Below are 14,531 nucleotides of genomic sequence, written 5' to 3' on the forward strand. Positions count from 1 at the left end.
GAGGGGGAGGAGCGCCCGGTGCTGCACATTAGCCGTAAGCTCTCGTTAAGGGAAACTAAGTACAGCACCGTGGAAAAGGAGTGTCTCGCCATCAAGTGGGCGATCCTCACACTCCGATACTACCTGCTGGGGCGGGCCTTCACCCTCTGCTCGGATCACGCCCCACTCCAGTGGCTCCACCGCATGAAGGATACTAATGCCCGGATCACCCGTTGGTATCTGGCTCTTCAGCCGTTTAAGTTCAAGGTGGTCCACAGACCGGGGGCGCAGATGGCTGTCACCGACTTCCTTTCCAGGAATGGGGGGGGAGTGGTAGGCAGGCCGGATGCCGCTCCGGCCTGAGTCGGGCGGTGGGGATATGTGGCAGCGGGGACGTGGTCAAGCATCTCTCCGGAGAGAGAGAAAGCGGTAAGGGCGCTTACACCTGAGCCAAATTATGTCTAACACCTGTCTCTAATTTCAGTGAGCACGGGGAGAGCGGCATAAAGAGGGCCACGCAGCACTCAGAGAGGAGAGAGTACCTGGGCACTAGAGACCTGATTGAGAAGCCAAGAGCTTAGTATCGTAAAGATGAGAGTTTATTTTTTCTGAAGTTGTTGTTTATGTTTAGACTGAGTTGTTGAACATGCTGAGAGCCCTGAAAGAGTGCATTTGCTGCAGTAGGGAGAATAAAATGCTTACCTGAACCAGAGAATCTGCTTCTCGTCTCCTCCTTTAACTAAGAAGTCTTACAGTGTGTTAACATGATTGAAGTGTGATAAAGTCGCTTACAACCTTTTCTGTTTTAATTTTAAAATGTTGTTGCCATGGCGATGTAACGCCGTAAACCCTATAATCCCGCAAAAATGTAGATTTAAACAATTTAGCTCAAATAATACACAAGATTTAACAGAAGAATTAATGTAAGTGCTTTTATAAAATTATAAGCTTCACATTTTTGCCAAACATTGGCCCCATTTACTTATATTCTTTCTCACTGTAATCCAGATTTTTTTTTTTTTTAAAGTAGGCTAAAGTCATAATTAAATTTTGTGGTAATCGGCATGACACAAATGCTGTTGATTGAGCTTAAGTTTTGAATACGGAATATTCCTTTAACATTGCTGTTCAATAATGAATTTGTTTCATAAAAACAGAAAAGCTGGATACAAACAGGCATTTTTTTCTTTAGTTTTTATATATAAATACTTCTTTTAAAATACTTTTTAAAAGTCTTTTAAAATACACAGAAGCTTGTATGTTGTTAGCAGGAATTTATTTTATTTTTATTCACATTGAGGTTTTCAACATGATTTTAATTTGCACTATAAACACACACACACACACACACACACACACACAAACAGCCTAGTCTTAGACAGCTCAGTCTAAAGTGAATTTCAGTTGAAAATGAGTAACAAGTGTAAAAAAAAAAAAAAAAAAAGATAGCTACAAGCTGCATAATTCTGTATAAAACAGCCAAAGCTTTGCAGATCCTTACACATAAAAATGCATTCATGTCTCTGAATGCAAGCACCATAAAATATCATGTGCACGTTAAGCTCAATGGCAAGGCTCTTTATGCACTTTTATGACACATACAGTATATATTTAAAGACAAAATATAAACAGCTTAAAACACTACCAATTTCTCTCTTTTTAACCACCACCATTTCATGTACCCCTCGGGGGTGTATCCCACACAGATCCAAGATATTACTGCATTGGTTTGTAATCTGTAAACATTCTATGTGGTTTGTAATAAAAGATGTATTTGTCAGGACCAATCCACTGTTCAACAACACTGTCTTTCCCTTAAGCTGTAGCTCCAGGTACAAGTAAGCATCCATTTGATTAATCTTTCAGTCTTTTATAAAGGCCTTTTGTGAGTTAAAACAGACTCAATGTCTTGGTTTGTTGTGACGCCTAACCAGTCTCACTCTTCTCCTTGTTCCTGCTGTGTAAGCCACACACACACAAACACAATTTTAAATGGGATTTTAAATGTTAAAAATGAGACACTTAAGCCACACTTAAAAAATATGAATCATTGCATTAGATAAAAAATATTATGATTTTAGTAAAGTTAATTCTGAGAAAAAGGTTGTTTAGCATCATTTGTTTGCAGATGCCACCTAATTTGATTTTTTTTTTATCTAATGCAATTGCATTTAGACATTTTTAAGAGTCCAAATACTTTTTTAGTCACTTTATATCTTTATCCATGATAAAACTGCAACAAAGTAACTTCCAAGAACACGTCAATGGACTTCTACATACCTGGTGATTGTCTGATGGCAGCTCGTTTTTGAGAACGTCCCTCTGAAATATAGAAGCAGAGATGAACCTGAGCCTCATAGTAATCGTTTGTCTTATGTTATTAAGATTACATTAAGCCACTAACTCTTAATGATTTTGGTGATTCTTTCGGTCTCTGCATCGAAGAGGTCTTGATTGTATTTGGCATATACAATCTTTGAGAAATCTGGTCCTAAATGAGAAAATAATTGCATTCAGTAAAATCTATTAAGTGAGGTGAGGATAACATATTATGCCAGTTATATCATAAGTGCAGCCTAAAACAGTTCTGTTACCTTGTGGACTTGATGGGGGATGAACGTCACAGTTTAATTTATAAGGTCTTACCTTCAATGATCTGAGGTTCTGGTTTGATTACTCTGGTAACAGTGGTGATCCCTGGTTCACCTTTAAGAACACACAACAGATTTAAATGCTGTGCTTCCAGCATGATCACACAGGAAACTGACATGTTGCTTCCAAAAGTTCAGGGAACCCATTCTGCTGAATCACTGACAAGTGGTGTCTCCTGTCAGACATTTTTGCTAGGGATATCCCGATACCATTTTTTTGAGAACGAGTATGAGTACCTATACTTCCTTTTTGGTACTCACCGATACCGAGTCCGATACCTGCTTTTTGTTTAATTTTTTCTGAAATTCCATATGAACGTTTATTTAAATTTTATCAACAAAATGGTGTTTAAATAAATTAATGCATTAAAACTATAATAAAATGAAAAATAACAATTCATTTTCAACATATTGTATAATTTTTATCAAATGAAGTGCTTTTATACTGAACCTCACAGCACAATCCAAAATACAACATTTGAGTTATATTTTGTCAAATAAATTGCTGCATAACAGAGCATCACATATGTGAGATATTGCTTTAATACAATACAATTACTATTCATTTATTATTATTATTATTAGTAGTAGTAGTAGTAGTAGTAGTAGTAGTAGTAGTATTACAGTGAGTATTGCATAACTAAACAGTAGTGATCATACTTTTTTCCAATTACATTGAGCTTTTATTTTGGCTGAGCTTTTATTTTGAAGTTTTTCTGTGTTGCTATGATATATTAGCTTCTCAGTCCAGAAAAGCCAGTCGTTACGTGACTCAAAGTGAATATTAAACCGCAAAAGACTGCTATTTTATTAAATAAATACATGTATGAAGTCTGTATGTGCATTGCGCTTCAAAGTGAATTAGCACTCTGCTCGCTGTCATCTGCTACAAACAGAGCATGCAATGCTCATGCTGGTGTTTTCCATATATGAGTCAAAGATCTCTAAAAGGTATGAGCACTTTATGTCTTTATGTCAGCACAACACCGGGTCCACACATTCACAAACACTCATATTTGAAGCATGCAGCACATGTAAATAATAATTTATCTTATTAATTCACAGCTTTTGTTGTTAAATAATCTCACTAGGACATAACGTGATTTTAATTAGTGCGCTGAATGTTTACATGATGGCATTCGTATGTCAGATGGTATCGGTTTTTGGTATCTGAAAATTTTTACGAGCACAAGTACATGAGCGCTGTATCGGACCCAATTACGATACCAGTATCGGTACATCCCTAATTTTTGCATAAATACTGCAACCTCAGAGACAAGGGTTCTGGTTCCATGGAAACCAGGATGTAATTGTGTTCACATAAACAACAGTGCAATTCAGAGGTTGCATTGTCGCTCTTAAATGACATTTTTACCTTACTGACAGTTAGGTTTAGGGTTGGGGTTTGGGATAGGGTGTAGAGTTAATGAAATATGCATTCCTGTGGACTGTATTACATAATTTACCCCAAAAAAATATATAACTCACTTTTGGCATCACACTATGGACAATTCACCTGGAAACTGGAGCTCACACGTGACTATACGTTTAACGACACTTACCGTTTCATCCACTGGGGGCAGTGGTTCAAATTTAAGTAAGCACAGACCGATTTCAACAGCAAAACTTTCAACCTACTATCGCTGATATCACATTGTGATTACTCTGGTGGTGCTTGTGACCCAACGGAATGGACAGTGAGGGTAAAACAATGCAAAATGCAAATAATCAAATGCAACTAACAAAATAATTATGCAAAGTTAAATAGGCTTATCATCTTTTAAAAAAGAGAAATGACTTCCCATATCTTAAAGCTGAATTATGTAACATTTTCAGTGTTAAAATACTTTTTTCTAGCCCAGCTTACAATTCAGAGACAACTTTAAGTAAGCCATTCATATTTGCATATTGTTGAGCCTATGCAGTTAAGGTAATTTTATTAAATTTCAATGTTTGAGCTACAGGACATTTTTGTTTAATTTTGTACAATAAACAATTTTGGCATTGAGTTTGGTCGCCACTTGATATCCAAAAGTAAAATCTTGGTCCTGATGCAAACTACTAATTTAATGAATACAAATATATGGGTAAAACTCAATTTGATTTAGGTCTTACCTTCAATGATCTGAGTTTCTGGTTTGATGACTCTGGTAAGAGTGGAGAGCCCTGTTCCACCTTCAAACACAAAAAGACAACATTTAAACAATGACATAACACAAACAAAACTCAAACCACATTACATCAATATTTGATTTATTTGGTGCTACCTTCAACCATCTGATACTCTGGCTTGATTACTCTGGTAACAGTGGTGATCCCTGGTTCACCTTTAAGAACACACAACAGATTTAAATGCTGTGCTTCCAACATGATCACACAGAAAATTGGCATAAAAGTTCAGGGTCACATTCCGCTGAATCACTGACAAGTGGCATCTCCCATTAGACATTTTTGCATCAATTCAAGCATAAACACTTTTCCCTCTAGCGCAACTTCTGAGACACAGGTTCTGGTCCCATGGTAACCAGGATGTAATTACCTTCACATAAACAACTGTTAGCACAATTCTGAGGTTGCATTTTTACTCTTAAATTAAATTTTTACTTCACTAATGGTTAGGTTTAGGGTTTGGGTTATGGTGTAGAGTTAATAAAATATGCATTTCTGTGGACTGTATTACATAATTTACAAATAAAAATATAACTTTGTGGACCTTTCACCTGGAAACTGGATCTCACACGTGACCATACACTCACTGATCACTTTATTAGGAACACTATGGTCCTAATAAAGTGGCTGACATGGTCTTCTGCTGTTGTAGACCATCCACCTCAAGGTTCGACGTGTTGTGCATTCTGAGATGCTATTCTGCTCACTACAATTGTACAGAGCAGTTATCTGAGTTACCGTAGCCTTTCTTTCAGCTCGAATCAGTCTGGCCATTCTCCTTTGACCTCTCTCATCAACAAGGTGTTTCTGTCCACAGAACTGCCGCTCACTGGATGTTTTTGGCACCATTCTGAGTAAACTCTAGAGACTGTTGTGCATGAAAATCCCAGGAGATCAGCAGTTACAGAAATACTCAAACCAGCCCGTCTGGCACCAACAATCATGCCACGGTCGAAATCACTATGATTAAATTTTTTCCCCATTCTGATGGTTGATCTAAACATAAACTGAAGCTTCTGACCCATATCTGCATGATTTTATGCACTGCACTGCTGCCACATGATTGGCTGATGAGATAATCGCATCAGTAAGTAGGTGTTGACGTGTTCCTGATAGTGCTCAGTGAGTGTATGTTTAACAACACTTACAGTTGCATCTACTGGTGGCAGTGTTTCAAATTTCGGTAAGCACAGACTGATTTTAACAGCGAAACTTTCGATCTACTATCGCTGATATCACAGTGTGATTATTCTGGTGGTGCTCGCTCTAGTGTTGCTATGCAGAGACAACTAAAAGTAAGCCATTCATAGGTTAATTTTCTCAAAAACTGTAAACACTGTCTCTTTTTCACTATAAAAATTGACCCGCTTAGACCCGCCCCAACAATGTTACTCAACCAGTGGCGTGAGTTGGGGGAGGGACTATCTGACTGTTTGAACAACTGCAGACGAGGGGCGTATTCAGAAATCTGTTTTGAAAACATTGTTTTATTTTTGCAATTCTGTTCGGTGGCGCTACTATCTCAGAAATTAAATACTTCAGCTTTAACTAGATGACATCAAAGGCCTTCTGAGAAAACTCTACAATATTCTGCTGCAAATTTGTAATATGGTTATATCTACAGTATATTTGATCTACAGGACATTTTTGTTTAATTTTGTACGATAAACAATTTTGGCACCGTGTTTGGTCGCCACTTGATGTCCAGTGTAAAATCTGGATCCTGAAGCAAACTACTCATTTAATGAACACAAATATATGGACAAATTTCAAACCACATTACACTGATTTAAGTCTTACCTTCAATAATCTGAGGTATGGGTTTGATTACTCCAGTAATAGTGGTGAGCCCTGGTCCACCTTAAACACAAGGAGACAACAGATGAAAACTAAGGAACATCTGGGCAAAATTCAAACCACATTATATCAACATTCTATTGAATGCATCTTCAACAATCTGAGGCTCTGGTTTGAATACTCTAGTTAAAGTGGTGAGCCCTGGTCTGTCTTCAAGAACAAGGAGACAACCAAAGAAAACAATGGATAAACACAAACATATGGACAAAACTCAACAACTCTCAGCCAAACCGGTGTGTAACACAGTCAGTGAGGAAACCCTGTAATCTTATTTGAACTGTATTACAGGTTTTGATGTTGAGTGAAAGGGATTCTTTCTCTTTGCTAAATCATAACTGTGATCTTACAAAAACTGAATGAAAACCATGGGATAGAAACTTAAATCAAAAACTCTTGGAGGAGATCCAGGTGTGCAAGTCATGGAGATACCAACAGGGCTTAAAAGCTGGAACAAATCATTATCAATTACACATTGAAACTAAGGATGATAATTAACAGTTATCCAAAGACAAAATATCTAGTTACGTAACTAGTTATTGTAGTTATTGGGAACAAAATTAGACAAACAAACACTAAGCATTACTAAACAACCATGAATCACCAAGCTCACAGCTGCTCTCAATAAAAAAGTCAATCTCTCATAGAACCTACAAAGAAACAACAGCCTCACAGACTCCATGGTTCCAAGTATTTATAAAACATAAATCAAATTCATTCTTGGTTGAATAGCATAAAAACAACCCTTGTTAGAGCACGATCATGTAGTATGCCAAGGATTTAGTGTAAGAATGTTTTGCCAACAGAGAAAGATATATCCACACAAATTTTATTAATAGGGAAGATACAGTTCCGTCACTTGGTTTAAAAGTGAAAAAAAAAAAAAGTGAAAAAAGATAAAGGCTAGAATAGAGGCCTCAGTTACCATTCGCTTTCATTGTATGGAAAAACATGCAATAAAATTGAATGGTGACTGAGACTAACATACTGCCAACATCTTTTGTGTTCCATGAAAGAATGTAAGTCATATAGGTCTGGAAGAACATAAGGGTGAGTAAATTATGGCATAATTGTCTTTTTTTTGGGGGGGGGGGGGGGGGGACTGTCTCTTTAAAGTGACAATGGGTCTTATTCACAAACCATGCGCACACACATATGTTTTTGTGCATAAAATCAGCAAAAACTCTCTTTAACTGAACCAAATAACTGAACCAAAACTGTCTTTGACCAACCTCCCTGAGTGATTGCATCAGTGATGTGTTTGATATCTTCTTCCCGGAGGATGTGGACTTCACTGTCCGAAAACTTCTTCACCTTGGTTTCGTCTACAACATATAAAACATCATGACAAAAAATAAGACATGGGAGAATTGAAGGCTTTGTCACAGTTTGGCACAAATCATTTCATGTTCAGTCACGAAACTCTACATGGCACAAGCTGATTGGTTCTCTGACATGTAAACTCATAGCCAGTCATCTTGTATATTCCATCTTTGTCTACCATTTAAATTGCTTAGTTGTTTGCAGGTAAGCAGGTCTCACTGCAGTGCACTGTGAGAGTTTACTCTGAAACCCTCCTCATCCCCAGCATCACCTGTCTAGATCTGTATGTGATCTCAATTGACACAACATCTCTGTGTATGTACTTTGTACTTGCTCAGCATCACCAGCAGCAGTGTAAGCAGATCTAGTCTGCCAAGACCAAACCTAATAACTTGTCATATCCATTATAATAATTTACAATTTATTCAGAGAGTTGTCATGACTGAACTTTCATTATTTACATGTAATTGTGAAGCTATCTTGAACCTGATTGTTTACCATATCCAATCTAAGTCAATCTAGGATTGATGTCTATCTACATATATGGTGGGCATCCGTTTCTAGTTGTCACTGTCCTAGAATCTGTACTTAGATGTTTATTAATTAAAACTGGATATTTTAACTCTCAAAAACTATTGTCAATATTAAAATTGAGGTTTAGAAGACATCTTCAACCCCAGTTCCGAAAAAGTTGGGACAGTGTGAAAAATTCTATTAAAAAACAAGAAGGAGTGATTTGTAAATTATATTCACCCTTTGCTATATTGAAAGCACTACAAATACACATTATATGAGGTTTTTCCTTGTGGAAAAAAAAAGTACAGTAATTTCAAATCAGATGATTGCAACACGCTCCAAAAAAGTTGGTACAGTCGAGTGTTTACCACTGTGAAACATCACCATTTCTTCTAATAACACTTATTAAGCATTTGGGCACTGAAGACACAAGTTTGTTAAGTTTAGAGAGTGGAATTTTGCCCCATTCATCCATTATTTAGGTCTTTAGCTGCACAATTGTACAGTGTCTTCGTTGTCGTATGGTGCACTTCATAATGCACTACACATTCTCAATTGGAGATGGTCAGGACTGCAGGCAGGCCAATCTAGCATCCAAACTCTCTGCTCACACAGCCATGCACTTGTAATCCGGGCAGTATGTGATTTGAAGTTGTCCTGCTGGAAAATGCAGGGACGTCCCTGGAAAAGACAATGCTGGATGGCAGTATATGTTGCTCCAGAATTTGTACATATCTGTCTGCATTAATGGTGTTCTCACAGATTTGCGAGTTACCCATGACACACCCCTGACCCATACAGACACTGGCTTTTGGACCTGACGCTAATAACAGCTTGGATGGTCCTTTTCCTCTTTGGGCCGGATAACACGAAGGCTGTTTTTCAAAAACGTTTTTAAATGTGGACTCTTCGGACCAAAAAACACAGTTCCACTGTTCTACTTTCCATCTGAGATGAGACCAAGCCCAGAGAAGTTGGCAGCGCTTCTGGACAGTGTTGATATATGGCTTCTGCTTTGCACAGTAAAGTCTTAATTTGCATCTGTGGATGCAGCGGCGAGTGGTGTTGACTAACAAAGGTTTACTAAAGTTATACCAAGCCAATGTTCATGATATCCATTACAGATGAATGCTGTTTTTTAAGACAATGATGTCTGAGGGATCAGAGATCACGCGCATTCGGAAATAGTTTTTGTCTTGCCCTTTATGCACCGAGATTTGACCATATTCCTTGAATCTTTTAACTATATTGTGCACTGTAGAGGGTGAAATGCCCCAAATCCTTCCAATTTGTCTTTGGGGAACATTGTTCTCAAAGTGCTGGATTATTTGAAGCATCTGTTGGCTTGAATGATCCTTGCTCTTGAAGGACTAGGCAGTTTTTGGAGGCTCTTTATATACTATGACACGATTGCCTCACCTGTTTAACATCTCCTGCTTCACATCGCCTTGTTATTTCAACTCGTCAAATTGTTATTAGTCTTAAATTGCCCGTCTCAACTTTTTTGGAGCGTGTTGCAATCATCTGATTTTAAATTACTGTACATTCGCAAAAAACAAGGAAATTCACAAGGAAAAACCTCAGATAATGTGTAGTTGTAGTGCTTTCAATATAGCAAAGGGTGAATATAATTTACAAATCTCTCCTTTTTGTTTTTATTAGTATTTTTCATACTGTCCCAACTTTTTCAGAATTGGGGTTTTATGTGCTAGTGAACTCCTATAAGTTAACAAATTTAACCATTCATTTTTGGCTAGTAAAAAAAATAAGGGTTGAGCCCTTCGAGATGTCCCGGTCAAAATTCCGTCCAATACGTCAATGCAGGAAATAAAAAACAATGTTCATCAAATGATTTCATGGTGTCTTTAAAGGGATAGTTTACCCAAAAAGAAAAATTCTCTCATTTAATCACACTCATGCTATCCCAGATGTATATGATTTTCTTTCTTCTGCTGAACACAAACAAATATTTTTAGAAGAATAATTCAACTCTTTAGGTCCTCACAATGCAAGTCAATTGGGCTCAAAATGTTTAAACTCAGAACGGACATAAAGGAAGCATAAAAGTAATCCACTTGACTCAAGTGGTTAAATCCATGTCTTCAGAAGCGATATGATAAGTGTGGGAGAGAAACAGATGAATATTAAAGTCCTTTTTTACTATCAATCTCCACTTTCACTTTCACATTCTTCTTCTTTTGTTCTTGTATATTCACATTCTTTGTGCATTTCGCCACCTACTGGGCAGGGAGGAGATTTTATAGTAAAAAAAGGACTTAAATATTGATCTTTTTCTCACCCACACCTATCATATCACTTCTGAAGACATGGATTTAATTACTGGAATCTTATGGATTACTGTTATGCTGCCTTTATGTGCTGTTTGGAGCATCAAAATGTTGGTACCCATTCACTTGCACTGTATGGACCTACAGAGCTGAAATATTCTTTTAAAAAAAAACTTTGTGTTCAGCAGAAGAAATAAAGTCATACACATCTGGGTGAACTATACCTTTAATGCTGAACTACACAAATTTATGTGAAAATTAATGACCTTCACCCACGATTGTCCTGATTTCTCCATCAGAGTTAAGTTCACCATCAGATGAAGCACTGTGGGCTGAACAAAAAGAGAGAGGAAAAAAGGTTTTTAATAACTTTACAAGAAAATAACAGTTTTAGGAGCCGTTTACACAAAAACGTAAAAAAAAAAAAACCTTGACGCAGTGCCACAAATAAAACTGAACGCATGTGTCAATAGATGTGTTTTTGAATGTTATTTAAAAGGGTTTTTTTACCCAACACGACGTCTAAAAAATGTGCTGTTCCTGCGCAAGGCACACACACACACACACACACAAAATAAAAAATAGCAAGGCACACCGGTCAAAGACATTGGAAAATAGCATGGACAGTGTGAACGGCCCCTTACTGTGTTGCTGGTACATTTTTAGTACAAACTTAGTAGGTCTATGACAAAATTAATCTTGCTACTCAATCTAATAAAGTTAAATAGTGGGAAAAAAGTAAGGACATACTTTCAATGACCCTTGTGACTTTTCGAATAGATGGCTTCCCTTCATCCACTCTTGTAACTTTTTTCTTCCTCGGTTCTTCAACCAGTTTTGTAATTTTGGTGATACTTGGTTCTCCTTCAGTCACAATCTTTTCAGCTTCGGGCTCAGATTCAGTCACTCTGGTGACTGTAGTAACTGGTAGCTTGCCCTCGATGACTCTAGTTACTTTGGTGGTTGGCACACGTTCAGTGACTCTGGTGACCTTTCGGGTCTCCCCTTCTTTGAGCACTTGAACACCACTAGGTTTTTTTTCAATAACCCTGGTCAACTTGGTAATGGGCAGATCTTTCTCTGTCACCTTGATCTCGGGACCTATGAGAAAAGAACAGATCACATCAGGTGAATCAAAGCAATGATAAGAAAACACTGGTCGTAATTGTTTAATCCATACTGCAACATTCACAATGATCTTCTCAGTAATTCTGTGAAAAAATAAATTATTCCTTTTTTTTTTCCTGGCAAAGAGTTGCTGTCTGTTTAGGAATCATGCTGATTAAATTAAGTTTCCTTCCAATTGCAGCAGACATTATTAATATTTTGGCATTATTTTGTCTGTAAGCTGTCACTAATTTGTTGTGCTGAAACTGCAGATATAAATCTGTTCATATGCCATTTTGTTACAGTATACACTATTCATTTCAAATGCAACAAAGTTAATTTCTTTGTAATTAACCAAGACTCCTGCTAAAATGCCCTTATACTATCTATTTATGCGTGCCAAACTCTTAATAAATTCCAGGTTGTCGCTTCTTTTTAAACATTGTGACAGGGCTCTTGTTTTGTTCTAGGGTTCAATTAAAAAATTACCAGTACATTTTGCCAAAGGTGAGCTAAGAAGTTCTAACTAAATGAACTAGTCATGCACATGGAAGAACTGGCTTCAGATCAAGTGTTTTTGATTGCAGGCACAGCTTAAGCGGTAGAAGATGTTTTATTTAAGAACCTTTTTAAAAAAAAAATTTATTCCAAGCGCAGACGCTAGAGGCGCACCAATTACACAATTCAGTTTTTAATGACTGTATATTGGTGTAAAAATAAATTTAAAAAGTGCCTTTTTTCCAAGCCGACAACCACTAGGCCATTTTCCCTCCAGGAATTTTGAGCTCGAAAGCACTGAACTCAGTCATAATGTTCTGAAAATTGTATGTTACCTTCGCAATAACACATTCTAAGTTTCTCTCAAGCAAGTTTCCAATAACATTAATTGACATCAATTTTAGTTCCACTAGCATCAGCATTGGATCTATCATTTAATTTTACCATCTTGGATTCTGAACTTTGAGATAATGGTTGAAGAGCTCAGCAGATATGCTTCTGGGAATAATTGGCTGGCAGAGAAGTGTTTTGCCTGAAGAGTTAAGTATCACAAAGAAAGTACATAAATGCTTATGGATGTAGAAAGGGGGTGAAAAGATGGGCAAAAGAGTTTGGCATTTAGAGGTTTGAAACTGGGTTTTGTCAGCACATGACTCTGTAAATTATGTTTTCATTAGGTTATGATATAATCTTTGTTTCCATCCATCAAAGTTAATATATATATTATATATATATATATATATATATATATATATATATATATATATATATATACAGTTGTGCTCAAATGTTTGCATACCCTGGCATAAATTGTAAAATTTTGGCATTGATTTTGAAAATAGTCTTTTATTTAAGGATAGTGATCATATGAAGCCGTTTATTATCACATAGTTGTTTGGCTCCTTTTTAAATCATAATGATAACAGAAATCACCCAAATGGCCCTGATCAAAAGTTGACATACCCTTGAATGTTTGGCCTTGTTACAGACACACAAGGTGACACACACAGGTTTAAATGGCAATTAAAGGTTAATTTTCCACACCTGTGGCTTTTTAAATTGCAGTTAGTGTCTGTGTATAAATAGTCAATGAGTTTGTTAGCGCTCATGTGGATGCACTGAGCAAGCTAGATACTGAGCCATGGGGGGCAGAAAAGAACTGTCAAAAGACCTGCGTAACAAGGTAATGGAACTTTATAAAGATGGAAAAGGATATAAAAAGATATCCAAAGCCTTGAAAATGCCAGTCAGTACTGTTCAATCACTTATTAAGAAGTGGAAAATTCGGGGATCTCTTGATACCAAGCCAAGGTCAGTTAGACCAAGAAAGATTTCAGAAGAATTGTTTGGGATACAAAGAAAAACCCACAGGTAACCTCAGGAGAAATACAGGCTGCTCTGGAAAAAGATGGTGTGGTTGTTTCAAGTGGCACAATACGACGATACTTGAACAAAAATGAGCTGCATGGTCAAGTTGCCAGAAAGAAGCCTTTACTGCGCCAATGCTACAAAAAAGCCTGGTTACAATATGCCCGACAACACCTTGACACGCCTCACAGCTTCTGGCACACTGTAATTTGGAGTGACGAGACCAAAATAGTGCTTTATGGTCACAACCATAAGCGCTATGTTTGGAGAGGGGTCGACAAGGCCTATAGTGAAAAGAATACCATCCCCACTGTGAAGCGTGGTGGTGGCTCACTGATGTTTTGGGGGTGTGTGAGCTCTAAAGGCACGGGGAATCTTGTGACAACTGATGGCAAGATGAATGCAGCATGTTATCAGAAAATACTGGCAGACAATTTACATTCTTCTGCATGAAAGCTGCGTATGGGACGCTCTTGGACTTTCCAGCACGACAATGACCCTAAGCACAAGGCCAAGTTGACCCTCCAGTGGTTGCAGCAGAAAAAGGTGAAGGTTCTGGAGTGGCCATCACAGTCTCCTGACCTTAATATCATCGAGCCACTCTGGGGAGATCTCAAATGTGCGTTTCAGGCAAGATGACCAAAGATTTTGCATGACCTGCAAGAATTTGGGGCCTCATAGACAACTATTACAAAAGACTGCACGCTGTCATTGATGCTAAACGGGGCAATACACAGTATTAAGAACTAAGGGTATGCAGACTTTTGAACAGGGGTAA

At 37.5% G+C, this 14,531-nt stretch overlaps 1 protein-coding gene across 2 annotated transcripts in view; it reads right to left on the reverse strand.

Annotated features, from left to right (window-relative positions):
- Positions 1 to 1,244: 1,244 nt before the first annotated feature.
- The window catches only part of LOC127433847 (periostin-like), a 36,921-nt gene continuing 23,634 nt past the window's right edge, over positions 1,245 to 14,531 (reverse strand). The window contains exons 18-27 of one of the 2 annotated variants that reach the window (XM_051686112.1): positions 11,531 to 11,881; positions 11,047 to 11,112; positions 7,886 to 7,978; positions 6,600 to 6,659; positions 4,898 to 4,957; positions 4,746 to 4,805; positions 2,626 to 2,685; positions 2,384 to 2,470; positions 2,260 to 2,301; positions 1,245 to 1,936 (exon numbers count right to left, since the gene is read on the reverse strand). In XM_051686112.1, coding sequence (XP_051542072.1) covers positions 1,881 to 1,936; positions 2,260 to 2,301; positions 2,384 to 2,470; positions 2,626 to 2,685; positions 4,746 to 4,805; positions 4,898 to 4,957; positions 6,600 to 6,659; positions 7,886 to 7,978; positions 11,047 to 11,112; positions 11,531 to 11,881 — 935 coding nt within the window. In that variant the 3' untranslated portion in view covers positions 1,245 to 1,880. The remainder of the gene's footprint in view (positions 1,937 to 2,259; positions 2,302 to 2,383; positions 2,471 to 2,625; positions 2,686 to 4,745; positions 4,806 to 4,897; positions 4,958 to 6,599; positions 6,660 to 7,885; positions 7,979 to 11,046; positions 11,113 to 11,530; positions 11,882 to 14,531) is intronic. The other variant, XM_051686113.1, reaches the window with a different exon arrangement.

This window comes from Myxocyprinus asiaticus, chromosome 43, assembly GCF_019703515.2.
Source record: "Myxocyprinus asiaticus isolate MX2 ecotype Aquarium Trade chromosome 43, UBuf_Myxa_2, whole genome shotgun sequence".
NCBI lineage: Eukaryota > Metazoa > Chordata > Actinopteri > Cypriniformes > Catostomidae > Myxocyprinus > Myxocyprinus asiaticus.